At 32.9% G+C, this 27295-nt stretch overlaps 2 protein-coding genes across 4 annotated transcripts in view; one reads left to right on the forward strand and one right to left on the reverse strand.

The window, feature by feature from the left end:
- Positions 1 to 12416, reverse strand: part of man2a2 (mannosidase, alpha, class 2A, member 2) — a 46285-nt gene extending 33869 nt beyond the window's left edge. For 2 of the 3 annotated variants that reach the window (XM_051099984.1, XM_051099986.1), the window contains exons 1-4: positions 12345 to 12416; positions 6636 to 7464; positions 4206 to 4361; positions 1042 to 1299 (exon numbers count right to left, since the gene is read on the reverse strand). In XM_051099984.1, coding sequence (XP_050955941.1) covers positions 1042 to 1299; positions 4206 to 4337 — 390 coding nt within the window. In that variant the 5' untranslated portion in view covers positions 4338 to 4361; positions 6636 to 7464; positions 12345 to 12416. Of the gene's footprint in view, positions 1 to 1041; positions 1300 to 4205; positions 4362 to 6635; positions 7465 to 12240 lie in introns of all 3 variants that reach the window. The other variant, XM_051099985.1, reaches the window with a different exon arrangement.
- A 526-nt stretch (positions 12417 to 12942) lies between these two features.
- unc45a (unc-45 myosin chaperone A) lies at positions 12943 to 26361 on the forward strand. The gene is made up of 19 exons (XM_051099987.1): positions 12943 to 13154; positions 14189 to 14390; positions 14471 to 14646; positions 14734 to 14823; positions 14902 to 15069; positions 15461 to 15629; positions 17677 to 17847; positions 17985 to 18156; positions 18249 to 18549; positions 18637 to 18731; positions 20673 to 20814; positions 20892 to 21032; positions 21352 to 21479; positions 21782 to 21848; positions 24906 to 25019; positions 25106 to 25221; positions 25307 to 25424; positions 25516 to 25671; positions 25747 to 26361. Exons 2-19 carry the CDS (start codon positions 14189 to 14191, stop codon positions 26026 to 26028), a joined length of 2808 nt encoding a protein of 935 aa, XP_050955944.1. The 5' UTR covers positions 12943 to 13154; the 3' UTR covers positions 26029 to 26361.
- Positions 26362 to 27295: the final 934 nt, after the last annotated feature.

Here is a 27295-nt window from a genome sequence, read left to right on the forward strand (position 1 = left end):
CATGCAACTGATAAATATCCAAAACAGCCAAAACAGATTACAAAAAATAAAATGTATGGCACTCAGATAGGTATGTTCTATGTAATTGTTTTGATAGAGGAAAAAAAGAAACATTTCTAGTTTCAACATTATTTGTTCTTCAGGAAACATTATTTGTTCTTTAGGAAAAAAGTATGCAAAGTGACCCACATTTGGTTTTGTACAACTGAATGTGGAAGAAAAATCCTGAAATGTTTTCCCCAAAAACCATAATTTCTTTACGACTTAAGACAGAAAAACATGAACATCTTGGATGATAAGGGGGTGAGTAAATTATTTGAGAATTGTTGTTCTGGAAGTGGACTTCTCCTTTAAAAACAAAGATGACAAAAGGAAAGTTTGTTAAGACCCAATATTTCAAAGGACATTATGATATCTTTAATACTTCTTGAGTTACAGGCATGCAAACTTTAGAGAAAAAAACTTCAAAAGTGCCTTTTTTCTATTTTTGAATAGTCGCCATTAGCATATAATGCAACACAGATTGCTGAAGTCAACAGATTTTACTAATAGAGCTACCAATCTCTGTGTAAAATAACATGATGCTGCCAGCTTTCCAAGTCATTTTTACCCCCTTGTAATATGGCTCCAAAACAGGTGAAAATTGTTACATTGACACCCCTATAGAAAGAAGTGGATTACTCAGTAAATACAAAAAAATCCATGAGATTTAATATTTTGGCTTTCATCACTATGCATGAAAAAATACAGACAAAATCAAACATTTGAGCCAGGGAACTCTAGTTGAGTTGACACAGAATGACCCACTAGTCACTACGTGAGTAACTGCAAAAGCAACTCAGAGTTGCAGACTCAAAACTGTGTGATAATTGATAGACTTCTCAGCAAGTATATCCAGAATACACAAGCAGAACACCACAGCTATAACCACAACAAGCAAATCCCAAAGCCGCACCGCAATCCTCTCCCAGATAACACTGCATTAAATTCAAGTCATTCCACACAAACTTCAACCCACTGAGATGCTGTTTTGATTCTCACCTGCAGGTCAGTTTGGCTTCTGCGGCCCAGTGCGAACTGGCAATCCAGCGGCTTGACGGAGAGAAAAGTGGGCCTGCCATCAAAGGGCAGCACCCAGGAGCCATTGGCGCTACGGAATGGGAGGTGTCCGCTGGGAGAGATAGCCCCCGTGTCGGTGAGCTCCAGCACAGAGTCTTTGATGTGGCTGATGATCTGATGGTTCTCCTCCAGGAGCTGCTCCAGCTGCTCGATGCGGTTCTGCAACACCGAAATCTGGCTCTGAAAAAAGGAGGGGGATGGAGGTGTAATCTATATACCATCACAATCTACAACATCACGTGACTGACCTGAGCGCTCCAGAGCAGTGGTTTTCAATCCTGGTCCTGGGGACCCACCACCCTGCACATTTTGTGCTTTTCCCTTATTTAACACACCTGATTCGAATTATTGGCTTGCTAGGAAAGAGCTCCATTAACTGAACTGAGTGTGTCAGATAAGAGATTGATTGAAAACCACCGCTCTAGAGGAAACTACACAACAAGGCACACAGGACTGGCATGGCTGACTTGTATTACCTCTACAGTATCACAAACAAACTAGATTTTTACATTAAGGAAGATGTGAGTAGTATGTATATTAAAGGGATAGATAATTACCTAATGATTTACTCAACCTCAAGCCATCCTAGGTGTATATGACTTTCGTCTTTCAAACAAATGCAATCGGAGTTATATTAAAAATGTCCTGGCTCTTCCAAGCTTTATAATGCCAGTGAATGGGTGTTGAGATTTTGAAGCTAAATGAAGTGCATCCATCCATCATAAAAAGTGCTCCACACTGCTCCAGGGGTTAATAAAGGCCTACTAAAGAGAATCGATCCGTTTGTGTAAGAAAAATACCCATATTTAAAAATTTATAAACCATTGTTTATAAACTATGTGCACTGTTGTACACATAGGATGTAGGAGAAACATAAGCTCTGGTAAGAGGTTACGAATGCAGAAGCACAGAGGAAAGAGCAAAACAACCCACCAGTCACAAGTTAGAAATACAAAACAAGGATCATTGGATTTTGAGATAAGCCAAGAGGAGACTGGTTTTCCTTTGCTGTAAATAAAACTTGGTTCTCACGAGACTAGCTTATTCTCACCAGAGCAAATGCATCGATTCACTTCAGAAGGCATTTATTAACCCCCAGAGCCGTGTGGAGTGCTTTTTATGATGCATGGATGCACTTCATTGGACTTCAAAATCTCAGCACCCATTCACTGCCATTATAAAGCTTGGAAGAGCCTGGACATTTTTTAATGTAACTCCATTTGTATTCATCTAAAAGAAGAAAGTCACATACACTTAGGATGACTTGAGGATGAGTAAATCATTGTACAAGTTTCATTTTTGGTTAAACTATCCATTTAATAAATTAATGATGTATTAAAGAATATTAAAATTCTTAATCTAAAATTCTTCTTTTTTTATGTCAAACCTGAAACCTGACAAATAGACAGTTAATACTATTTTGTCTAAATATATAAAAAACACTATAAATTTATATATAATTATATGTATATAATTTTAAAAATGTAATCTTCAACAAAACTAAAAATACATGTTATAATGTTATGATGCTTAAATTCACTTGCAAAAATTAAAATGTTTGATTTTAATTTGTAATTTTTTTTATTTATTTATCATTTTTCAGACATAACATAATGACAAAAAATTACCGGGAAGAATTTTAATATTGGTACATACCTACTCAAAACCACTACTCACATCTTCCTTAGAAAAAAATGAAGATACACTACCGGTCAATAGTTTTTGAACAGTAATATTTTTAAATGTTTTATGTTATGTTTTTTAAAGTCTCTTTTGCTCATCAAGCCTGCATTTATTTGATCCAAAGTACAGCAAAAACAATACAATTTTGAAATATTTTTACTGTTTAAATAACTGTTTTCTATTTGAATATATTTTAAAATGTAATTTATTCCTGTGATTTCAAAGCTGAATTTTTAGCATCATTACTCCAGTCACATGATCCTTCAGAAATCATTTCAATATTCTGATTTGCTGCTCAAAAAAAACATTTATTATTATTATTATTTTGAAAACAGCCGAGTAGAATTCTTTCAGGTTTCTTTGATAAATAGAAAGTTCATAAGAACAGCATTTATGTGAAATCGAAATCTTTTGCAACATTCTGAAAGTCACTTTCGATCAATTTAAAGCATCCTAAATAAAAGCATTAATTTCTATAATTTATTCTATAATTTTACTGTTTTTGCTCTACTTTGGATCAAATAAATACAGGCTTGTTGCACAGAAGAGACTTCTTTAAGAAACATTAAAAATCTTACTGTTCAAAAACTTTTGACTGGGAGTGTATATATATAATTTTTATATTTTTGCTAGGATGTTCTAGAGGTTTTCAAAAGAGATGCTATTCCGGTCCTTAGATATGTCTCAGATCCTTTCTTCAATGTAAATTCACAGAATTTTTTTCTGCCTTTTTATCATCCCCCAGGCGGATCACAAGTGCGATGGCTTAGAAAAGTAATAGCACACCTCTCCCCAACATGCCGCGTGATTTGAGGTATCATTCAGATCCGTAGTACAAAGGGTGAGGGATGAGTTACATGTAAAAACATAATACTTAGGACTGGGAGTTCCTTCAAATCCCTTGCTTTAGCAAGTAATACTAATATCAAGTGTCACAGAAGCTGTAAAAGTGTTCGCTGATGCAAAGCTCAGTCTCATTGAAAAATGATTTACTGCAGGCTTTGAATACAAACAATACCTGAATTTCCATAAAGTGCATTATTTTTCCTGAGGCTTATGATGTGAAGCACATAAAACGTGCTAATTCGCACACCATCAACTATGTGTCATCCTGTACGCAATTTCTAAAAGAACACCAACACATTTCCTAATAATTAGGTTTTTGCTTTGGTTTTGTGGCATAAAAACGCCAGCACTCACAGGGAGTTATTCACTAGCTAATTTAGTAGTTAATTAGCTCAACTAAGAGCTAGAAACGAATTGGTCACATCACTAGCTTTCACACTTGCTAGCCTGAAAAAACCCCACCGAAGACTTTGATAAATGGAGCCATTCAAACAGACCCACACAGCAAAAAATGTAACCCAGGACAAAGGGAATTCATAAAGAGATCGCCGGCTTACCCTAGGAAAGTTCCCGGCACTCTGTCTCCTGGCGGGATCGTGCTGGACGCGGTCCAACATCAGGTAGAGAGAGAAGACGGCCACACAGAAGATGGCCCCGCCGCAAACGGTCACCTGCTTCTTCAGTTTCATCCTCCTCTGCTTATCTGACGGATGCTAATGTCCAGGTCAAGAGGAGCGGAGACAAAAGAAGACAATGTTAACCTGCACAAATAAGTGTGTCCCTAAAGTGAAAAAGTCCTGGAAAAGCGATGATTAAAGTCTCTTTGCGCTCTCCTATAGAGCTCCAAATTTTAAAGCAGGGGCTCGTGGGATAGGGGAGGGCTAGGAGAGGCGGTGAAATATACACGGGGGACGTTGATCAGCGGGAACCGCGCAGCAGTCTGTCAACTGCGACCGAGCCACGGCCAATTCCAGCCTCCTTCAAAGTGCCCCTTGTCCTCGACCATTCAAACTGAAGAAAGGAAGGGGAAAAAAAAGAACAACACAGGTTCTGAACAGCGGGAGCCCAGACAGGGAATCTAATGTCCCTCTGGCAAAGCCAGTCTATGTGTGTGTGCATATATATGTCATTACGGCGAGGACATGTCCCCAGCATTTTATCAAACTGCTTCCGACAGGGATGGATCTAATACAGCATCTCCAGTTCTTGAGCAAGAGTTCTCATTTTGTTACTCGGTAATGTTCTCTCCTGCTCAGCTCTCGAATGCACACTCTAACGCAATTTACTGCTTTCTGCAGCTAGCGATACAGGAATAACAACAAAATCCACATAAACGTGGCCACTCATGAAATACGTCAAATGACATACAGAGCCAATTTTGGTAAATAAAATGGCATTGAAAAGTTATATTAGGGCAAATCAGAACCCAAAAACCATCAAACGAAACAGATGGAAGTAAAGTTTAAGATATACATAAATATGTGTATGATGTACCTGTAACTACTTTTATTATATATTGTATTACTGTATTTTTAAAGAAATCATGATTTATATATGATTTCTATATAATATATAATGTCATTAATATATATATATATATAGTATTACTGTATTATAAAGAAATCATAATTTATAGTAATAGTAATAGTATAGTAATAGTAGTAATTTAATTATTATATTATTATAATAATTTAGTAATTTAAATATAATGTCTAGATTTAATATAAATATTAATAAATATAATCTTTACATATTATATACAGAGATTAAATATTACATGAAAACCAAATACATATATAAAAACTATTTTTATTATATATTGTGTATATATATATATATATATATATATATATATATTATATTATCTATCTTTATATTGTATTTTTAAAGAAATTATTATAATTTATAGTACAATATATTGTCATGTCATGAATAAATAATAAATATAATATAATCTTTAAATATTATTTACTGTTTTAATGTTGTTTAAACAATGAAAAAAATACAATATATATATATATATATATATATATATATATATATATATGTGTGTGTGTGTGTGTGTGTGTGTGTGTGTGTGTGTGTGTGTATACATATGTGTAAACATATATATGTATGTATGTATATACACACACACACACACACATAGATAGATATATATATATATATATATATATATATATATAATCTTTATATATTATATGCAGATTTAATGTTGTTTATGAAATTTTGTTTTTAATAACTGAAAACTACATATGTATACATATATGTGTGTGTGTGTGTGTATAAACTGTATTACTATTATATATTGTTTTACTGTATCAAAGAAAACAATTTATAGGACAATATTATATCAAGGATTTATTACAAATTAATAAATATAATAATCTTTATATATTCTACACAGTTTTTAATTGTTTAAATAATGTTAATTTACCTAATACCTGTTAACCTGTTAATAAAACTTAAATTTAACAATACCTAAAAAATGCAATTAATAAACAATTTTCATTAATTCAAATAGAGATGAAATAAAATATAAATATTAGATGAAAAACATAAACTTGCCCTGGCAACTAACCAAAGTAAGTTTAGTTTAACTAAAATAAAATTACACTGCAAACTGTCTACAAATAAAAATAAAAGCTAATTAAAAATATTAATAAATACTATTGCTAGTGCATAAATAATACTAACATAACATTTTTGAAACAATGCTTGGACATTTGAAATTGTGCTGTTTTGTCATTTTTTACTTGAAAATGCGCAAATGCTTAACTTGTTAGGATTCAACTGTACTGTCCACAGTACACTGCGTGTTTAGTTAAATTTCACAGGAATGCTAAGGGGTTAATTGTAAAAAAACAATTACTAAGTTAAGTCTTTGCAACATCAGCACCACCCAACTGTCTTTGTTTTTAAAACAATGTGATTCCTCTGTGTGTGTGTGTGTGTGTGTGTGTGTGTGTGTGTTTTCTCTCACTTACAGGGTTGAATGTAGTCCTTCACAGGGCAGTGGTCACTCCGGTCTGAGTCGGCCGAGGAGCCATCGCAACGAATGCAGGTTTCCACTGAGCAGAGAAACGACCGGAGCAGAATAAGAACGACCTGGCTCAGTACGCCCCCTCTTTCTTAAGGCTTTTTTTCTTTCCAGCTTGGCTGACGGGTCTTCGCGGACACTGATGATGCAGATCTGCTTGTGCACTACGCTTTTAATGTCATAATGTATCCAACAAAGTCTCCAGTCTTAATCTTTGGTGGCAGAGCACGAGCAACGTCCCTTTTCTGCACTCAAGGACGACTGACCTTGATTCTGAATGATTCTGGATTATCAAGTCCTACAACAGGAGGCAATTCTGGGAAGTGCACAAATTGTGACAAAGGAAGGTGGCGTCTCGCATACAAGATCCAAAAAAGCAAGACAAACCCCGAGCAGCGTGGCCTGGATTTGCCTGTAAAAACAAGCAGGTGTTCTCTTTCCCTTGTCTCACAAATCTAATATGAAGTTAATCCCGTCAGCTTCGAGTCGGGCAGTGTCTTTGCGCTCTCCAGAAGGATTTGGGATTAGGCCTTTCCTCCAGCACTGGTAAACAGCTCAACCGATCCCACATCCAAAATGGAGAGATTCCAAGAACGGCTACATAAAAACTGAGAAGGCTACAAAAGGGAATCTTAATGGAACGGCTCTTGATGGAAGATAGTAAACCTAGTTTTAGAAAACTAATGAATAGAGTTAGTTTGAAGCTCTTTCTTCCATGTTTTCTATTTTGAAGCTCAGATTTTCACAGCAAGCCTCAGAAACGGAGAGCCGAGCACCTGTGAAAACAAACAATCTCAGTGAACGGTGTAGTTTAATGGTTCTCCCAAATACTACACGTGTAACGCACCAAACACATGCATCTACTAAAGCGGAAATCAAGACGATGGCAGCCCGTTCAATAAAACAATGAAAAACATACAAAATGCAGTAGGGAAATTTTGACGACTATAGCCAAAAATAATATTTTTCATATTTACATAATGTTTTTTAGTTTATGTATGTTTTTTTTTTAATCATCACAAGCCTGAAAGATTTTGTCTGTAGATTTTGGAAGGAGATATTATAATACCAAATGTAAAAAAAAATGTGCATATTAAACAGTAAGATTTTTAATGCTTTTTAAAGTAGTCTCTTCTGCTCACCAAGCCTACATTTATTTGATCCAAAGTACAGCAAAAACAGTAAAGTTTTGATAATAATTATTATAATAAATTATTATAATAATTTGATAAAGTTATACTAATAAATGTTTTTGAGAAGCAAATCAGAATATTAGAATGATTTCTGAAGTATCATGTGACACTGAAGACTGGAGTAATGATGCTAAAAATTCAGGTTTGATCACAGGAATAAATTACATTTTAAATTATATTATTTTAAATAGTAAAAATATTTCAATATTTTACTGTTTTTGCAGTAAACATTAAAAATCTTACTGTTACTAAGTAGTAGTAAACTGGTAGTAGTATATATACATAAGGGGTCGACTGATTATTGGTGCCGATATTAAGCATTTTTATGGTTATTGGTCATTTTCAAAACCGATTTGCCGATAAAATTTTTCAAAAGCATTTACAGAAAGTTTTTGTCAGAGCCCTTGTTATTCTTAATTCTGACATTAATTTTCATTTTGACACCAGACATATGAGGGCTCTACACTTACTTTTCTTTTTAAAAGAGCTTGTGCTCCTAACTTAAAAAATTTAGGAGCACAGTCAAAATTTCAGGAGACAATCTAATCAGTAATCAAAAAATATGATCAAAAATTAGCCGTCCCATTACAAGGTGACTCCTTAAAGTTACCTTTGTAATGGCTTTTTCTTACTTCATTAAAAGTATGTCATCTGTTCTATAACATTTTTTTTTAAATTATATTTTTTAAGCTTTTTAGAAATTCTAATTAAAACAAGTATAATAAGAACAAGTAGAATATGTTACCAATAAAATTAAATCAGTATTAACAAAATTAATTTGTACTACAGAGGTGGCACAGAAGAACACAAAAGTGGCTTGTATTGTGTACTTCAATGACATTTAATTAGTGCAATCAAATTCATGAATTTACGTTGAGATTAACGTTTTAAATAAAATTTTGAATACAGAAATAATTAAATCTGCCAGTAGGTGGCAGCAAGTCACTGATTTAATTACTGAATCATTCATTCATTTGATTCGTTCAAACTGCGAATTAATTTATTCAGGAATAAAGCAAGTGACTGTCTTTATGAATGGGAAATTGAATCACTGACTCACTAGAACCGTTTAAAAACGCACGTTCATTCATAAACGAAACACCGCTGTGTTTGAATGGAGAGGCACAGCGGCTCAGTTGTGAGTTGTTTCAAACTATTTTTGACAACAAAATACAGCAAAATCAGGCAATAGTGTTATAGTCAGACAACATAAGTCACTTACTCCACAATTTGTTTAAGAAAGGATTCATGAGATTTGTCTGTGATACATTACTCAATGTTGCAAAAACACGTAGAAATCTTCAAAGCTCCCCTCAGCACAAACACAAATATGCTGATCAGGTCAGTCGCACTGGTGCTCCTGAATGTTTTTTTCATAATCGCACGCAGTAGTTTTCAGTCGCAAATGGGACTGAAATGGTCACACTGTAGAGCCCTGCATATCGGTTCAAAATATCGCTTATCGGTATACTTGATCTGTAACAATCTGTATCGGTTGACCCCTAATATATGAAGAGTTTGGTTCCAAAACGCAAAATTGAGTTCCTGCTAAAATCAGTATTGTATCTGGTCTGTATTAAAAAGGCAGTTTTTAATTTTACGCAATTTTCTGTCATGTTTTCTCCCTTTTTTCCAAACCGCGACAAACGCCAGTCTCCCTTCTCTGCAAAATGCGATACATCCGCTCAGCCAATCACAGCGCAGCATTTCACGCATTGTAAACGGTAAAGGCAGCGCTTTGAATACACCCCGCATCCTAGTTTTCAACGATGATTAATGTATCACAGACATATCTGACGAATTCTTTCATAAAGTGTAGAGAGTGTAAATAAGAGAGTCATTGTGCAGTGTAGAGAGCTTCCTTGATTATAATAGAACTTTGTGAGATCGCAATGAACTAAGATGAGTGACAGCTTTAATGATTTTTAAGGGAGTTTGTAAATGAGATACTGATTTAATACAACAGTTAAATAAACAAGAAGGTAATATTAAGTGACTAACATTGTCTGACTATAACACTATTGTCTGATTTTGCTCTATTTCGTCGAAACAAAGTCACAACTGAGCTACTGTGCATCTCTATTCAAACACAGCTGTGTTTCCTTTATGAATAAACCTGCGTTTTTAAACGGATCTAGTGCGTCAATGAATCAATTACCCATTCATAAAGACAGTCACTTGCTTTATTCCTGAATGAATCAGCCGTTCGATGGAATCAAATGAATGATATGATTCAGTAATTAAAACCGCCACCTACTGGCAGTTTTACTTTCATTTTAAAGGATCTTCTTTTCAGTTATTTAAATAATTTAATATTTCTATATTCAAAATTTTATACTTAAAACATTAATCTCAACATGAATTTATGAATTTGATCACACGCATGCCACCTCTGAGCTTCATTAAACAACACTTTTGTTTTCTTCTGTGCCACCTCTGTAGTACAAATTAATTTTGTTAATACAGATTTAATTTGATTGGTAACTTATTCTTATTCTGTTGTTTTAATTAGAAATTTAAAAAAGCTTAATATATATATATTTTTTTTTAAAAATTGACATAAAAGATGACATACTTTTAATAAAGTTAAAAAATGCCATTACAAAGGTAAAGACTAAATTCCCCACTTCAAGGAGTCAAATATCACCTCGTAATGGGAAGGCTAATTTTTGATCAGATTTTTTGATTATTGATTAGGAGGTGCTCCCAAAATTTGACTGTGCTCCTAAATTTTTTAAGTTAGAAGCACAAGTGCTCCTAAGAAGAAAAGTAAGCGTAGAGCCCTGATGGATTTATTGCATTTTGGGGGGAAAATAGTCAAAATCTCTGAAAATTAAAATCTGGATTTAAATTTTTAATGTTATTAAAATCTAAAGACACTATGTGAAAGTTTGAAACAGAAAATAGTGGTTTTCATCTAGCCACTTTCTTGGTAAAGAAAACACATTTTTACTCAAGTTAATCAAAATGGGTTTACAGAGTTTTGGAACCAAACTCTTCTATATCTAATATATATATATATATATTTTTTAGGGGTTGACTGATTATCGGTGCTGATACTTCGTATTTTTATGGTTATCGGTATTGGTGATAAAATTATTCAAAAGCATTTAAAGAAAGCTTTTGTCAGAGCCCTTGTTATTCCTAATTTTGACATTAATTTTCAGTTTTCAACACATTCACAATTGACACTATAATATAATATATCACTATAATATATCACAAATATCGATTTTCGGTGTACTTGATTTGTAATAATCGGTATCGGTTGACTCCTAATATATATATATATATAGATCCACTGAAATGGCTGAAAATAGTAAAAAATAAATAAAATTTATTCATTAACGAATTAATTCAATTCAAAAATACATTTTGGTGAATCAGTAACTGTTTTTTTTAATCATTCATTAGAATGTTTAAATAAAGCATGACTTTTTTTTTTTTTCGCAGCTTCATTGTGAATAATGATAGCCAGGTTGATGTATTGATGGCTATTTGATATTTGCCTGATAATTAAGTCTGCTTAGCCGATTATCAGAAGCCAGTTCCAACAGGCCTCATCAATGGATAATAAATATATTGTTCTATATTTGAATAAATATTAATTAGATTACATCTCAGTAATGTTGTACAACTCATTTGCCTTTAAATTAGTCATCCAACTCTATCAGCCACTGAAAATCCTACATTGGACAAACACAAATTGTGTAGATTTATGATATCATAAATAAAACAATTTGAAAAACTAAATAACTACATTCAATTAATTAAATTCAAAATACATATACAGTGATGTATCTGAAACTGAAACAACCATAACAATCACTGACTGTTTTGAAAAATTAAACTATGGTTAAATACACAGATGTATTACAATATAGATATGCAAAAAAAAAGAACAAGTGAGGAAAGTGATCAGTATGTAAAACTACAGCAGCCTGCTGTTGCCCTGAAAGTCCCAAACACCTCAACATGACTGCAGCAGAACTGTTTACCTTACTTTCCAGAAATACGCCTGCAATAATGGCCTTAATAAAGGTTATCAGCACTGATAATGTATCCTTAAAGCACATAGTTCATCATTAAACCCGCTTGTTGCCACTGACAAACCCACTGATATCTACTGATCCTTAGCCTATCTCTGCACATGGAGGCAACTTACTCGTTCAACGCGTTAGATCCGATCTATCCACCTCTAACTGACATTCCCGCTCAACATCAGACATATATAAGAGTTTATAAGCTATATCCGCAGGTAAAATCGCGTACTATGCGCGTACAGCATGTAAATACATTGCCCCTGGTCTATTCTTCAATACTAGCGGGCGATCAAGCTACAGAAAGCACCTTTCTTACCTTTAAAACCATTATACTGCACTTCTGGTGGTTTTTAAAACATCTGACCTGTTCGTGGCATGGATTTAAAACGAGAAAGCAGACATGGGACATCAAATATTTACCCGTTATTTCCTCCTGAAAGACGTCTGTGATCCTATGCGAGAGCTTGAGAATGGAGCACAGCATTGTGGGAAATGTAGTTTTCCGAGGGCTAAGGCGCACTGGCTTCTGATTGGCTAGATGACTGTGGGGGTTAGTACATGTTAAACGATGCAAATATATCATTTTTCACTCAATCCAGACCGGAGCTTGTTGTCACCCGTTTAGTGAATACGTCTCGGAGAGCGTTTATTTTTTGAAAGTCAATTTTGTATAGATAGATCGATAGATAGATAGTTATTTCGTGTTGGTCTATAAACATAAAAGCTTTAAAAATTAAATTGTTAATTACAGACAATGAATAATAATGTCTCATTAGAGATTAGATATGTAGAAAATGAAAACATTCTTTCAGCAGTGTGGAAGGCAGATATTAAGTTTTATTTTATTACCTCTGGTACTACCTCTGGCTCTGTCAGTACAACGGAATTCAAATTAATAGACACCTATGTTGGATCTTGCTGGACTTATATGGTCAAGACGCGCAAATGAGGCGGAGCTTCGAATCCTACAATAGATAAGGCTGGGCTTATGAATATTAATAACGCAACTAGACGCTCGTCCAGTAGGATTCGGCGGCGTCATCACCCTGTATCAAAACCAGGAAGCGTATAAGCAGAACAGTCGAGAAGACAGTGAACAGAAAAACTGCACATTTTGAGAGCTTTGGGAATATTTTACGGCGTTTTAAAACAAGTAAAACAGTTAACATTGTATTCAGACCCAGAACGTTTTTTTTAATCTGAAAAACGGAAACAACGACGCAGTAAAAGGTGAGTTGTATGTATGGTTACCATACAACTTCACCATAGTTACTGTTGTAGCTCGAGACACATATGTTATGATGCCTGTATATAATGTTGCACATAATACAATATATATGTGTTTGCGAATACATTTCACGTAATTCAGTTTAATAAATCTTCTGTACTGACTGTTATTGCCCTTTATTTTTACATTTATTTGCACATTGCAATACAGTTGCACTGTACATACAATTTCAGTAGCTCCAGTCATGTTGCAATAAAATATCTATTCTATATACCTAAGTTCTATTATTCTACACTACCAGTCAAAAGTTTTTGAACAGTAAGATTTTTAATGTTTTTTAAAGTCTCTTTTGCTCACCAAGCCTGCATTTATTTGTTCCAAAGTACAGCAAAACAGTAAAGTTTTGAAATATTTTTATTATTTAAAATAACTGTTTTCTGTTTGAATATATTTTAAAATGTAATTTATTCCTGTGATTTTAAAGCTGAATTTTCAGCATCATTACTCCAGTCTTTAGTCTCACATGATCCTTTAGATATCATTCTAATATGCTGATTTGCTGCTCAAGAAACATTTATTATTATTATTAATATTTAGGTGAATAGAAAGATCCAAAGATCAGCATTTTTTTGACATAAAAAGCTTTTGTAACATACACTATACCATTTAAAAGCTTGAAATCATAATTGGAGTATATTATTTTGGGGGAAAGACATTTATCATGTTAAAAAGAATCAAAGAAACCTGAAAAACATTCTACTTGGCTGTTTTCAACATAAAAATAAATGTTTTTTGAGCAGCAAATCTGAATATTAGAATGGTTTCTGAAGGATCATGTGACACTGAAGACTGGAGTAAATGAGGCTACAAATTCAGCTTTGAAATCACAGGAATAAATTACATTTTAAAATATATTCAAATAAAAAAGTTATTTTAAATAGTAAAAATATTTCAAAAGCACATTAAAAATCTTACTGTCCAAAAACTTTTGACTGGTAGTGTATCTCCTCATTTAATGTGTTTTATCAATATTTAGATGTCCCAGGACTCCTCTACACTGAGGGAGGAAGGAAACAACCATTTTAAAGCCGGTGATGTGCAACAAGCTCTCAGCTGCTACACCAAAGCTCTGAAGATCAGCGACTGCCAATCCGAGAACGCAGTTCTGTACCGCAACCGAGCAGCATGCTATCTTAAACTTGAAGACTACACCAAAGCAGAAGCAGATGCCACCAAAGGTAATGAGATCTAGAGTCTCACATTCATCAAAAAACATTGTGTTTGTCATTCTAACCGAGTCTTGTTTTCCATTCTCAAGCTTTGGACGTGGATCAAGGTGACCTCAAGGCCCGATTCCGACGAGCGCAGGCTCTCCAGAAGCTCGGACGGTTAGACCAGGCGTTTTTGGACGCTCAGAAATGTGCACAGCTGGAACCCAAGAATAAAGCTTTCCAGGATCTGCTTAGACAGCTAGGAGCACAGATCCAGCAGAAGGTGGGTTATGAGTGGTGCTTGCGAAGGAGGGCATCACTATTAGGATTTATGATCTGAAAATGAAGCCGTATTTGTGTTTGTATATAGGCTGCACAGCTGTCCTCCACAGACTCACGAGTTCAACAGATGTTCAAACTCCTTTTGGACAGTTCAGCGCCGGTTTCAGACAGACAGAAGGTGGGAAAGACCACCTTTAAATTTATTTTGATTTAAAATGTACAATCTTTGAGATGTTCTCCGTTGCGTTTTAATCAGGCTGCTCAGAACCTGGTGGTGCTTTCACGGGAGGACGCAGGCGCTGAGCAGATCTTCAGGAACGATGGAGTCAAACTTCTCCAGAATCTTCTAGATTCCCAGCAGGAGGAACTGATCCTTTCTGCTCTCAGAACTCTGGTTGGACTGTGCACTGGACACCAGTCAAGGGTGAGTAATTTCCTCTGACAATCAAGTTTATTATTTGTGATGGTTTGTTATGATAGGACAGTATTTGGCAGAGATACAACTATTTGAAAATCTGGAATCTGAGGGTGCAAAAAAATCAAAATATTAAGAAACTCACCTTTAAAGTTGTGCAAATGAAGTTCTTAGCAATGCATATTACTAATCAAAAATTAAGTTTTGATATTTACGGTAGGAAATTTACAAAATATCTTCATGGAACATGATCTTTACTTAACAGCCTAATTATTTTTGGCATAAAAGAAAAATTGATTATTTTGACCCATACTATTTCTACTCACAGTTTTGTGGTTCAGAGTCACATTTTAACCCAAAGGCTTCTCAATTTCTACATACCTTTTTTTTTTTTTTTCAGACCATGGCCATTGTGAACGAGGTGGGCATGGACAGGTTGTGCGGTGTCATGGGTTCTGCTGCTTCCACCGTATCTCTTTCAGCATGTCATCTGGTCCAGGTGATGTTCGAGGCTCTTACGGAGGGCATGAAGAAAGAGATAAGAGGGAAAGATGAGGCCATACTGCCAGGTGAGATGCCGACCTTCACTATGAGAGCTCATTTCAGCGACCTACTTTAGGTCCATGACAAGACCAGAAATAATTCCAGCAGAGAATTTCTGTTCTACTTCTTTAAGACTGGGTTATGGCAGTTTGAAGACTAAAGTAAGTTTTTGTGGCTGCAGGGTTATTATAGTTAACTAAAACTTCTTAACAATAAATTAATTTACACTGACCAAAATTACAAACGCAACACTTTTGTTTTTGCCCCCATTTTTCATGAGTGGAACTCAAAGATCTAAGACGTTTTCTATGTACACAAAAAGCCTATTTCTTTCAAATATTGTTCACAAATCTGTGTTGGTGAGCACTTCTCCTTTGCCAAGATAATCCATCCACCTCACAGGTGTGGCATATCAAGATGCTGATTAAAAGGCCACTCTAAAATGTGCAGTTTTATCACACAGCACAATGCCACAGATGTCGCATGTTTTGAGGGAGCGTGCATTTGGCATGTTGACTGCAGGAATGTCCACCAGAGCTGTTGCCCGTGTACGTTTCTCTACTATAAGCTGTCTCTATTGTGGCCAGCCTAAGGCACACCTGTGCAATAATCATGCTGTCTAATCAGCATCTTGATATGCCACGTCTGTGAGGTGGATGGATTATCTCAGAAAAGGAGAAGTGCTCACTAACACAGATTTAGACAGATTTGTGAATAATATTTGAGAGAAATAGGCCTTTGGTGTACACAGAAAAAGTCTTAGATCTTTGAGTTCAGCTCATGAAAAATGGGGGCAAAAACAAAAGTGTTACGATTATAATTTTGGTCAGTGTACACAAAATATAAAGAACTTTGTATTTCAGCCAAGTGGCCAAAGCTTAACTTGATATACTAAATTAAAAAACAATAAAAGTTACACAGACAAAAAAAAAACAAAAAAAAAACTAACTAATATTAAAATGAAAAATTGAAATCTTATTAAAAACTATAATAGTATCTCAATGATAATGTAAAATTAAATAACATGTTATGGCTGTTATCGCAAAATAAACCCCAATTGGTGCATCAGGACTCCGACATGAATCAGAGAGATTTTTTTGTCACTATGAAGAGTTTATTTTATGAAAATGACTGGCTTACAATACATTATCACACCCATTACAGAAGTACTTAAATAAGTTAATGACTAAAAACATAAATAATGCATAAAAAAATAAAACTATAATGAAGTCAACCATTTAAATATCAATAGAATAGTGATGATTTTTTAAAAAGGTTTTTTGTTTTATATTGTTTTATAAAATGTTTTATATATATATATATATATAATCGGTTATCTTGGGACAACAAAATAAAAATTATATATATATAAACATTATATATATATATATATATATATAACATATAAATATATATAAATGAATAAAAACTACACAGACATATATAAAAGACAAAAACAACAAATTATGATTTAAAAAACACAACAAAATTAATGAAACTTTAATATTATAAAATAAAAATAGAAAATATAATAACGCATAAATAAATATATGAATAAAGAAATTAACCATGTAAATATCAATAAAATAGTGGTGTTTTTTTTTCATTTCAGTTCTATTATATAAGAAGAAAGTGATATGAAAGGAAAACAGAAAAAGCTAAAATTACTAAGTATGATTTTAAAAAACACAGCAAAATGACTAAAACTTTCATATAAAAAAATTGATTAAATATATAAAAACAAATAATGCATAAATAATTAAAACTATAAAAAATGTATTTAAATAAAAAAAGTGGTGCTAAATATTTTTTAATTTCAGTTGTATTATATGAGAATAGTGATATGAAGAATGTGTATCTGTGTGTGTGTGTATACATATATATATAAAATGCAAATGTAAAAAATAAAATAAATGTTTTGCTTATAATTGTAGGAAATTGCTGTAATAATACATGCAAAACATTCACTGATATTATATTAGTACTATTAGACATTTCTGGTATCTTCTTGAGTCATATGAAATATAACTGAAATTGCATCAATTTTAAAAAAAAGCTTTGTATGTATTGCAGAACCTTCCCGCGAGTTGCGTTCCATGTTGCGTCATCTAATTGACATGCTTCCTGCATCCAGCGTGTCTGGAGCCGGGCGTGACAGCGCCATCAACCTGCTGGTCAAACAGGTGCCGCGAAAATCCTTGAAAAACCCAGACAACTCTCTCACCCTATGGGTCATCGATCAGGGTATGTTTGACACGCTTTGATCTGCTCTCATTTTAGATTTAGTAGACATGTGTAGACAGGTTTTTCCCTGGCCAAAATCCTTTGACACCTGAACAGATCATTTGATGTTTTTATCCTTTATTATTACTTTCCTTAAGGGCTGAAGAAGATTCTAGAAGTAGCAGGAACCGTACCCGAGATCGAGGGTGGGCCGCCGCTCACGGACAACACTCCTATGAGCTGCTCCGTTCTACTTAATAAGCTTTATGATGACCTGAAGAGTGATAAAGAGAGGGAAAACTTCAACAAGCTCTGTGAGGAATATGTCCAGTAAGTTATACAAGTTATATATAGGCAGAATTTTGAGAATGTTTTTTTTTTTCCTGCTGTCAGTTTACTTTTTTTTCTTTTTTTTTCTGTAGGCATCACTTTGGCAGATCAGATATGGAGAGCAAACTACGAGCGATACAGACGGTCTCTGTGCTGCTGCAGGGTCCCAGCGATGTGGGAAATCGCACCCTGGAGCTGAGCGGCATCATGGATGCCGTCATTTCCCTTTGTGCGTCCGAAAACATCACTCACCAGCAGGTGGCAGTGGAGGCTCTCATTCACGCTGCTGGAAAAGCTAAGAGAGCGTCGTTCATAACAGCCAATGGCGTGGCTCTGCTGAAAGACCTGTACAAGAAGAGCGAAAATGACCGAATACGTGTGCGAGCACTGGTGGTGAGTGTTCTTACTCGAAGAATTGTGCATTTGGGAGATTTATCTGTTGTTTTCCTGAATTCTGTATGTTTCCCATGTGTTTTGTAGGGGTTGTGCAAACTTGGCTCTGCTGGAGGCACAGATTTCAGCATGAAGCAGTTTGCAGAAGGTTCAACGCTTAAACTCGCCAAGCAGTGCAGGAAGTAAGTTTTGAGCTTTGTAAATAGCGTTGTAGTGATCAGTTTTGCAAGGGCAACCACTAATTTTCCCTCAGCAGTGTAAAAAATCTAATTAATTGTCTAATTAAGACAAGGGTTTTCATACTGATGTCAGGGGGCTGAGGAAAAAAAGATTTTTTAAAAATTTAAATTCTAACGTTTACGTATCTTATTAGTAGTATGTTTACATAAATATTTTTTATTTATAATAAAAATATTTTATTAATGTGTTTTTTTGTGAGTTTGTAAATATTATGTAATAATTTTATTTATTAGTATATTATTGTATTATTAGTTAATTATTTACTATTAAAGAATTGTTTTATTGATTTATTGGTTTGTTGATTTATATATTATTTATTCATGTTTATTTGTAAAATTTTGTTAATAGATTATATATCAGTATTTTAACTTTTTGTATTGATATTTTGGTTTATTGTTTTACATATTATTTAAAAATGCTGATTATTAAAATCTGGTAATATATTATTTTATACATTTATATCATAATATTGAATTATTTTATATATTTATATTGATATTACATTATACAATATATATATAAAATATAAAATATTTATTATTTGATATTGTTTGATGATTACTTCATATATTATTTAATAATTTATATTATTATTATTATGTTATAGTTACATTTATATAATGCAAAATATAAAATTATATAATATCTATTCATATATTATACATTTCTGTTTTTATTAATGTTTTATTTAAAGTTTTGGTTTATTGATTTACATATTATTCAATATTGTTTATTATTAAATTTTGTTTATATATATTATTATTTTATATATTTATATTAATATTACATTATTACAATGTATATAACATAAAGATAAAATATTATTTGATAAATTGCTTGATGATTAATTTATATATTATTTAATAATTTACATTATTATTATTATTATTATTATTATTATTTGTAGGTATATTTATGTATTTTGTTTAAATATGTAATATTATTTATATATTTTATTTATGTTGATATTTAATTATTAAACTGAAAAATGCTAAATATAAAATTATGTAATATCTATTAATCTGTTATAAATCTTTATTTTTGTTTACTATGTTATTATGTTTATTATATATTATGTTTATTTTTAAAAATCTGTTAATATATTATATTATTATTTTAAATATTAAAAAGTTATTAATAAATTACATATTATTATTTTATATATTTATATTGATATTACATTACAGTGTATATAAAATATAAAAATACAATATTTGTTATTTGATAAATTAATTTATCAAGAATTTTGATAATTTATATATTATTATTTAATAATAATAATAAATTATTGTTATTGTTATTATTTTGTAGTTATATTTATTATTATTTTTTAAATATATAATATTATGTATATATTATATTTATGTTGATATATCTATTAATTTAATATAAATCTTTATTATTATTGTTATTTTGTAGTTATACTTCTATCTTTTTTTAAATATATATTGTTTTAAATATATTTATGTTAATATTACATGATTAAATTGGAAAAAATACAAAATCTAAAATTATGTAATATCTATTAATCTATTATAAATCTTTATAATATCAATATAAAATGTCTTGTAGACATTACACATTATTTACACATTAAAATATATTGTTGCCTTTATATTTTAGGAAGGAGGACCATCCTATTTGAGAGTTTTTATTCATCAAAAACTAAGAATCTTCTCATGTTCAGCTGTTATTCATATGCAGCACAGTAGCATTTAAACCTCCGCAGATGCCTTCATTTTAACCTTTTAATTTTGCAGCTGCAGCAAAAGCGATTTTTCTATGAGTGTGCATATGTAAAGCAGACCCTTCTAGAGAAACAGAACGATCTATAATTGCAAAGATGTACATGCAGGTGACCTTCAGCTGTCCTTCCTTCCCAGGTGGCTCTGCAACGAAGCTCTTCCCCCAACATCCCGCCGATGGGCCATCGAGGGTCTGGCCTACCTCACGCTGGACGCCGACGTGAAAGAAGACCTGGTGGAAGATAAGAAAGCGCTTCAGGCCATGTTTGAGCTGGCTAAGGTATCGCAGATCCACATTTCCAATTATGCTAATCACTGACTCCTATGCAACTCCCTCATGTTCTGTTTTCTTTGCAGTCTGAAGACAAAACAGTGTTATATGCAGTTGGATCAACGCTGGTTAACTGCACCAACAGCTATGATGTGGAAAAGCCAGACCCTCAGATGGTGGAACTAGCTAAATATGCTAAACAGCACGTACCCGAGGAGCATCCAAAGGTAACCACTGTCTTTTTTTTTTCTGAAAAACACAAAAGAAGAAGTTAAGCAGAGTGTTCATGCTGCTCTTTTCCATTTAATGTATGCATATGATGAACAGAGGCTATCAAGCTCCAAAAATCATCGTAAATGTAGGCTTCTGAAGCCACGCTTTAGTTCTGTGTGCATAAAGACCAAAAATTAAATAAACAGTTGCTCTTTTCTGTCCTTTTGTTATGGAAAAAGAAAGTCACAAGGGTTTAAAACAACATGAGGGTGAATAAATGGCCAAATTTTTACATTCCAATGACAGTTAATGCCTCATTGTGTTTTCATGTAGGATGCCCAGTCATTTGTAGAGAAGAGAGTGGTGAAGCTCTTGGAGGCCGGGGTGGTGTCAGCATTGGTTTGTATGGTGAAACAAGAGAGTCCCGCCCTCACAGAGGCTTGCAGAGAGTGTATCGCCAGGTCTGCTTTCAGTTTGATCTTTCTGGAAATATTCTGTCCGCTATGAAGCACAATTAATTAGAAAAATTCTGGCCAAATTCATAGGCTGCCACTGTAAAAGCAATTTATTTGCACTCCAGTTTTGGCCCTTTCCCACTGCTGGCACAACTGCTGTCCCAAATTCAGATTAAGCCTTGGATCAATTTGTTCCATCAGGGGAGATTGTTTGAAAATGGATTTCAGTGTGCAAAACGATTATTCTCTGTCCAAGGAAATGGCCCTTTATCAGATCAAATAAGCGCCTCTTTTTCTCTTCCTGACAGGGTGATTTTGGCTCTGGTGGAGAGACAGGAGGACAGAGGGTTAGTTGTGGCACAAGGAGGAGGAAAAGTAAGTGTATGCTTTCATCTCGCCTGTTGAGTTTTAGAATAAAAACATTTCACACTATCATTTTAATGTACGCTGCCGTTCAAACGTTTGTGATTGGTAAGATTATTAAATTATTTTTGAAATAAGTCACTTATGCTTATCCAACCTGCGTTTGTTTGATCAAAAATGAAGTAAAAACTGATATTTTGAAATGTTATTTCAATATAAAGTAACTGTTTTCTATTATAATACATACAAATGTAATGTATTCATGTGGTGGCATTGGCAAAGCTGAATTTTTAGTTTCCAGTGCCACATGGTGGAGCAAAAAAGTTCAAAACAACACCATTTATTTTAAATACAAATCTTTTGTAACATCTACACTTGATCCTCCAATGCTAGCACTTTCTATTCTATTTCTATTCTATTCTATTTATTAAAACTTGACCCTGTAAAACTAGTGTTCTCTATTCTTTTTCTATTCTGTCTACTTTTTATTCTTTTTGTTTATTGTAAAAAATGTTTTTGCCCCTCTAATACTGGCACTCTCTATTCTATTTCTATTCTATGTACTTGTTTTCTTTTTATTTATTATTTAAAAAATAACTTGACCATCTAACATGCACTCTATTTTATTTCTATTCTGTCTACTTGTTTTCTTTTTAATTATTATTAAAATAATACTAACTTGACCCTCTAACACTTGCACTCTATTGTATTTCTATTCTGTCCACTTATCTTTTTATTTATTAAAAAAATGCCCCTCTAAACTAACACTCTCTGTTCTGTCTATTCTGTCTACTTGTTTTCTTTTTATTTAGAAAAAAACTGACCCTCTAAATCTAGCATTCTCCATTCTTTTTTCTATTCTATCTGCTTTTCTTTTTATTTATTATAAAAAACTTGATGCACTAATGCTTGCGCTCTATTCTATTTCTATTTGATCTGCTTGTTGTCTTTTTATTTACTAAAAACAAAACACAAAAAAACCTTAACCCTCTAACACTAGCATTCTCTATTCTTTTTCTATTCTGTCTACTTTTTATTTTTTTTGTTTAATGTAAAAAAAAAATTGCCCCTCTATTACTGGCACTCTCTATTCTATTTCTATTCTATCTACTTGTTTACTTTTTATTTATTATTTAAAAAAAAAAACTTGACCATCTAACATGCACTCTATTTTATTTCTATTCTGTCTACTTGTTTTCTTTTTAATTAATAATAATAATAAAAAAAAAATTGCCCCTCTAAACTAACACTCTCTATTCTATTTCTATTCTGTCTACATGTTTTTTTAATTTATTATAAATAAATCAACCCTCTAACACTTGCACTTTATTTTTTTTTCTATTCCATCTACTTGTTTTCTTTTTATTATTAAAAAACTTGACCCTCTAATATTTGCACTCTTTTCTATTTCTATTCTATCTACTTGTTTTCTTTTTATTTATTAAAAAAAACCTTTACTCTTTAAAACTAGCATTCTCAGTTCTATTTCTATTTTATCTACTTTTTATTCTTTTTAATTATTATGAAAGATTTAACCCTCTAACATTTGCACTCTATTCTATTTCTATTGTATCTACTTGTTTTCTTTTAATTTAATTATTTTAATCTAGCATTCTCCATTCTTTTTCTGATGCACTAATACTTGCACTCTATTCTATTTCTATTCTGTCTACTTTTTTTTATTAAAAAACAGTTGCCCCCTAAAACTAGCACTCTATTTTATTTCTATTTTATCTACTTGTTTTCTTTTTATTTATTATTTTAAAAACTACACCCTCTAACATTTGCACTCTATTCTATTTCTGTTCTATCGACTTGTTTTCTTTTTATTTATTAAATAAACTTCACCCTTTAAAACTAGCCTTCTCCATTTCTATTTTATCAACTTTTTATTCTTTTTATTTATTATATAAAACTTAACCCTCTAGTACTGGCACTCTGTTCTATTTATATTCTATGTACTTGTTTTCTATTTATTTATAAAAAACCTGACCCTCTAAAGCATTCTCCATTCTTTTTCTATTCTATCTACTTTTCTATTCTACTACTTTTTATTTATTATAAAAAACTTGATGCACTAATGCCTGAGCTCTATTCTAGTTCTATTCGATCTACTGTCTTTTTATTTATTAAAAACAAAACACAAAAAACCTTAACCCTCTAACACTAGTGTTCTCTATTCTTTTTCTATTCCATCTTGTAAACAAAAAAAAAAATACCCCTCTAATACAGGCACTCTCTATTCTATTTCTATTCTGTCTACTTGTTTTCTTTTTCTTTTTTTTGTATCTACTTTTTATTCTTTTTATTTATTATATAAAATTTGACTGTCAAATACTAGCACTTTCTATTGTTTCTATTCTATCTACTTGTTTTATTTTTATTTATAAAAAACCTGACCCTCTAAATCAGGCATTCTCCATTCTTTTTCTATTCTATCTACTTGTTTTCTTTTTAATTATTATAAAAATAATAATATCTTGACCCTCTAACACTAGCTCTCTTTTTTTCTACTTCTAGTCCATCTACTTTTTATTATTTTTATTTATTATAAAAAACATATTTATTTATTGTAAAAAAAAAAACCCTAGTGCTGGCACTCAGTTCTATTTTTCTTCTATAAAAAAAAAGAAACATGACTCTGTAACTCTACCGTTCTCTATTATTTTTTTTATTCTATCTGCTTGTTTTCTTTTAAATTATTATAAACAAATAAGAATAACTTGACCCTCTAACAGTAGCTCTTTCTTTTCTTTTTTGGTCTTATTTACTTTTTCTTCTTTTTGTTCATTATTTAAAAAAAAATAAAAACTTGCTATATGTACTGCGTTAGACTAACCAGGACTTGTCACAGGCAGCACTTAAATATTGTTGCTCTTTTGTTGGTTTAATTGCTTCTGTTGTCATCATTTGTAAGTCTTTTTGGATAAAACCTAAATGATTTGCTGAATGATTAAATGTAAATGCAACTGTAATGTAACATTATGCATGTCTTTACTGTCAGTTTTGATCAAGTTTTGAACTTTTTTAAGAATAGCACGTGAGCATTTTTTTGTTTGCTTGACGCAGGCCTTGCTACCACTGGTCTCTGAGAGCACAGATCGGGGTAAGATCAAAGCAGCGCAAGCTCTTGCCAAGATCACCATCACATCCAACCCTGAGATTGCATTTCCGGGCGAGAGGGTACGTCAAAACCTTATTTCACCTTCCTCACTGATTGCAGTCAGGAATTGAATGTCTAAAATGTCATGATTTGTGTGTTTGCGTAGGTCTACGAAGTGGTGAGACCCCTCGTCAGTCTTTTGGCGCTTGACTGCACGATGCTGCAGAACTTCGAGGCTCTGATGGCCCTCACCAACCTGGCTGGCATCAGTGAGAGACTCAGGTTAGCTATCATTAATCAGAAATTCAAAGAAATAGTTGACTATTACAAATAAGTCACTCATCAAAACCACATTTCAATCCCACAGGCAGAAGATCATTAATGAGAAAGCGGTGCCAAAAATAGAGGGGTACATGTTTGAGGAACACGACATGGTCCGTGCTGCTGCCACGGAGTGTATGTGCAATCTGGCGTTAAGCACTGAGGTACGTCACGTGACACTATGCCATTTTTGACCTGATTTTAATCTAAATCCTTATTGAAAAAATGATTTTGTGGTTTTCTGTGACACATTAGGTGCAGAAAAGTTACTCGGCCACAGACAGTGATCGTCTCAAGCTGTTGGTGCTCTACAGCGGTGAAGATGATGAGCGATTGAGGAAGGCCGCCTCAGGCACGCTGGCCGTGCTGACCGGAGAGATGCCTGAGCTGTGTACACGTATTCCTGACACAGTGAGTAACGATTTCTGTCATATTTGATTAAGAAAATCTCACATTTTTTAATCTCAATCTACTTGTTTTCTATAGACGAGCCACTGGCTGGAGATCTTCCAGGCTCTGCTGCTCAGCGAAAGTGAGGACCTGCGGCATCGTGGGGCGGTCATCGTAATGAACCTCATGCAGGCCGACAAAAGTCTAGCTGAGAAACTGATGGAGAGTGAGGCGCTGGAGATCCTTTCTGTCCTGGCTAAAGGAGACGTTCCCAAACAGGCCTCCGTTCAGAAAGCCGCCCAGCGCTGCTTGGATTTGGCCATTGAGTACGGCCTCATTCGGAACAACGAGGGCGGAGTTAACGGTAATACCGTGTGATGCAGTGGTAAATTTTTCTTTTTGAAGCCTTATGTCCACTATGGATGAAAACGTAGCACACATTTCATACTGTCTACAGAGACCAAATATTGTGTTTATTCACTTCCATTCCGTTATGCGCACTCAATTTGTTTTACAAAACACATTCCAAGATATTATACGATTAGTCATTCCCCTTATATGTGTGATGAGCACACATTGAAAGTATTGATCTTATGTTATTTATGCCTTGGCACATTTGTTTTATATCACCTCACAATGTATATTCAGGTCTTAATTGTTCAATGTGAAATGATGTATTCTGGTTTTATATAAACACTAGTTTTGATTCAAGTTTGGTGGTCTTGTTTTTAGTCTTGTTTTTGTTTTTAAACAGATTAAATAAATTTGGTTGGGTTTAATAATTCTGACTTTTCACACAGTTTTGCAACTACCAATCATTTAAAAAAATAACTAAATAAATAACCAGGGTAAAGATGTTGCTGTTTTCTAGTGGCATTTTGCTCATATAGCATACCTACTATTTTATGATATAATCTGTTTAACAATTTGCAACATTGCTGATAATTGAGAGGGGTTTCTGTTATTTTTTTTATTTTTTTATCCTTTTCAAATTTAAAAGGGCAAAAACATTGATTTACATAAAACTTATTTAATATTTTCTTGTGTAAAAATCATTTTACCTGCTGCTTATTAGAAAACAAAAAAACTGACATACCAGTGGGGTCACTTCTGATAGTATGCAATTTTTAATATGCAAATAAATATATGCCTATTTAACAAAACGATCATTTGCATATACTACGTTTCAAAAGTCTGGAGAATAAAAGCGAAATATTTAGAGATTAAAGATGAAATATTTCGAGAATAAAGTTCACATTTTTGAGAAAATTTCAAGAATAAAGTCAAAATGACAAAAATAAAGTCGAAATATTTTGAGAAAAGAGGCAAAATTACAAGGATAAAGTTGTAGCAATACGAGAATAAAGTCGAAATATTTTGAGAATTAAGTAAAAATTACGAGAATAAAGTCGTAGCAATGCAAGAATAAAGTCGAAATATTTTGAGAATAAAGTCAATATGATGAAAATAAAGTTTAAATATTTCAAGAAAAAAGTCACAATTACGAGAATTAAGTTGAAATATTTCGAGAATTAAGTCGAAATACCGAAAATAAAGTCTAAATATTTTGAGAAAAGGCAAAATTACGAGGATAAAGTTGTAGCAATACGAGAATTAAGTTGAAATATTTTGAGAATAAAGTCAA

This window comes from Labeo rohita, chromosome 25, assembly GCF_022985175.1.
Source record: "Labeo rohita strain BAU-BD-2019 chromosome 25, IGBB_LRoh.1.0, whole genome shotgun sequence".
Classification (NCBI taxonomy): domain Eukaryota; kingdom Metazoa; phylum Chordata; class Actinopteri; order Cypriniformes; family Cyprinidae; genus Labeo; species Labeo rohita.

Coding starts and splice junctions, on each gene's coding strand:
- unc45a (XM_051099987.1), top strand. CDS start 14,189: ATGTCCCAGGACTCCTCTACACTGAGGGAGGAAGGAAACAACCATTTT. Junction 18,550..18,636: donor TACGTGTGCGAGCACTGGTG/GTGAGTGTTCTT, acceptor TGTGTTTTGTAG/GGGTTGTGCAAACTTGGCTC. Junction 21,849..24,905: donor TGGCACAAGGAGGAGGAAAA/GTAAGTGTATGC, acceptor TGCTTGACGCAG/GCCTTGCTACCACTGGTCTC.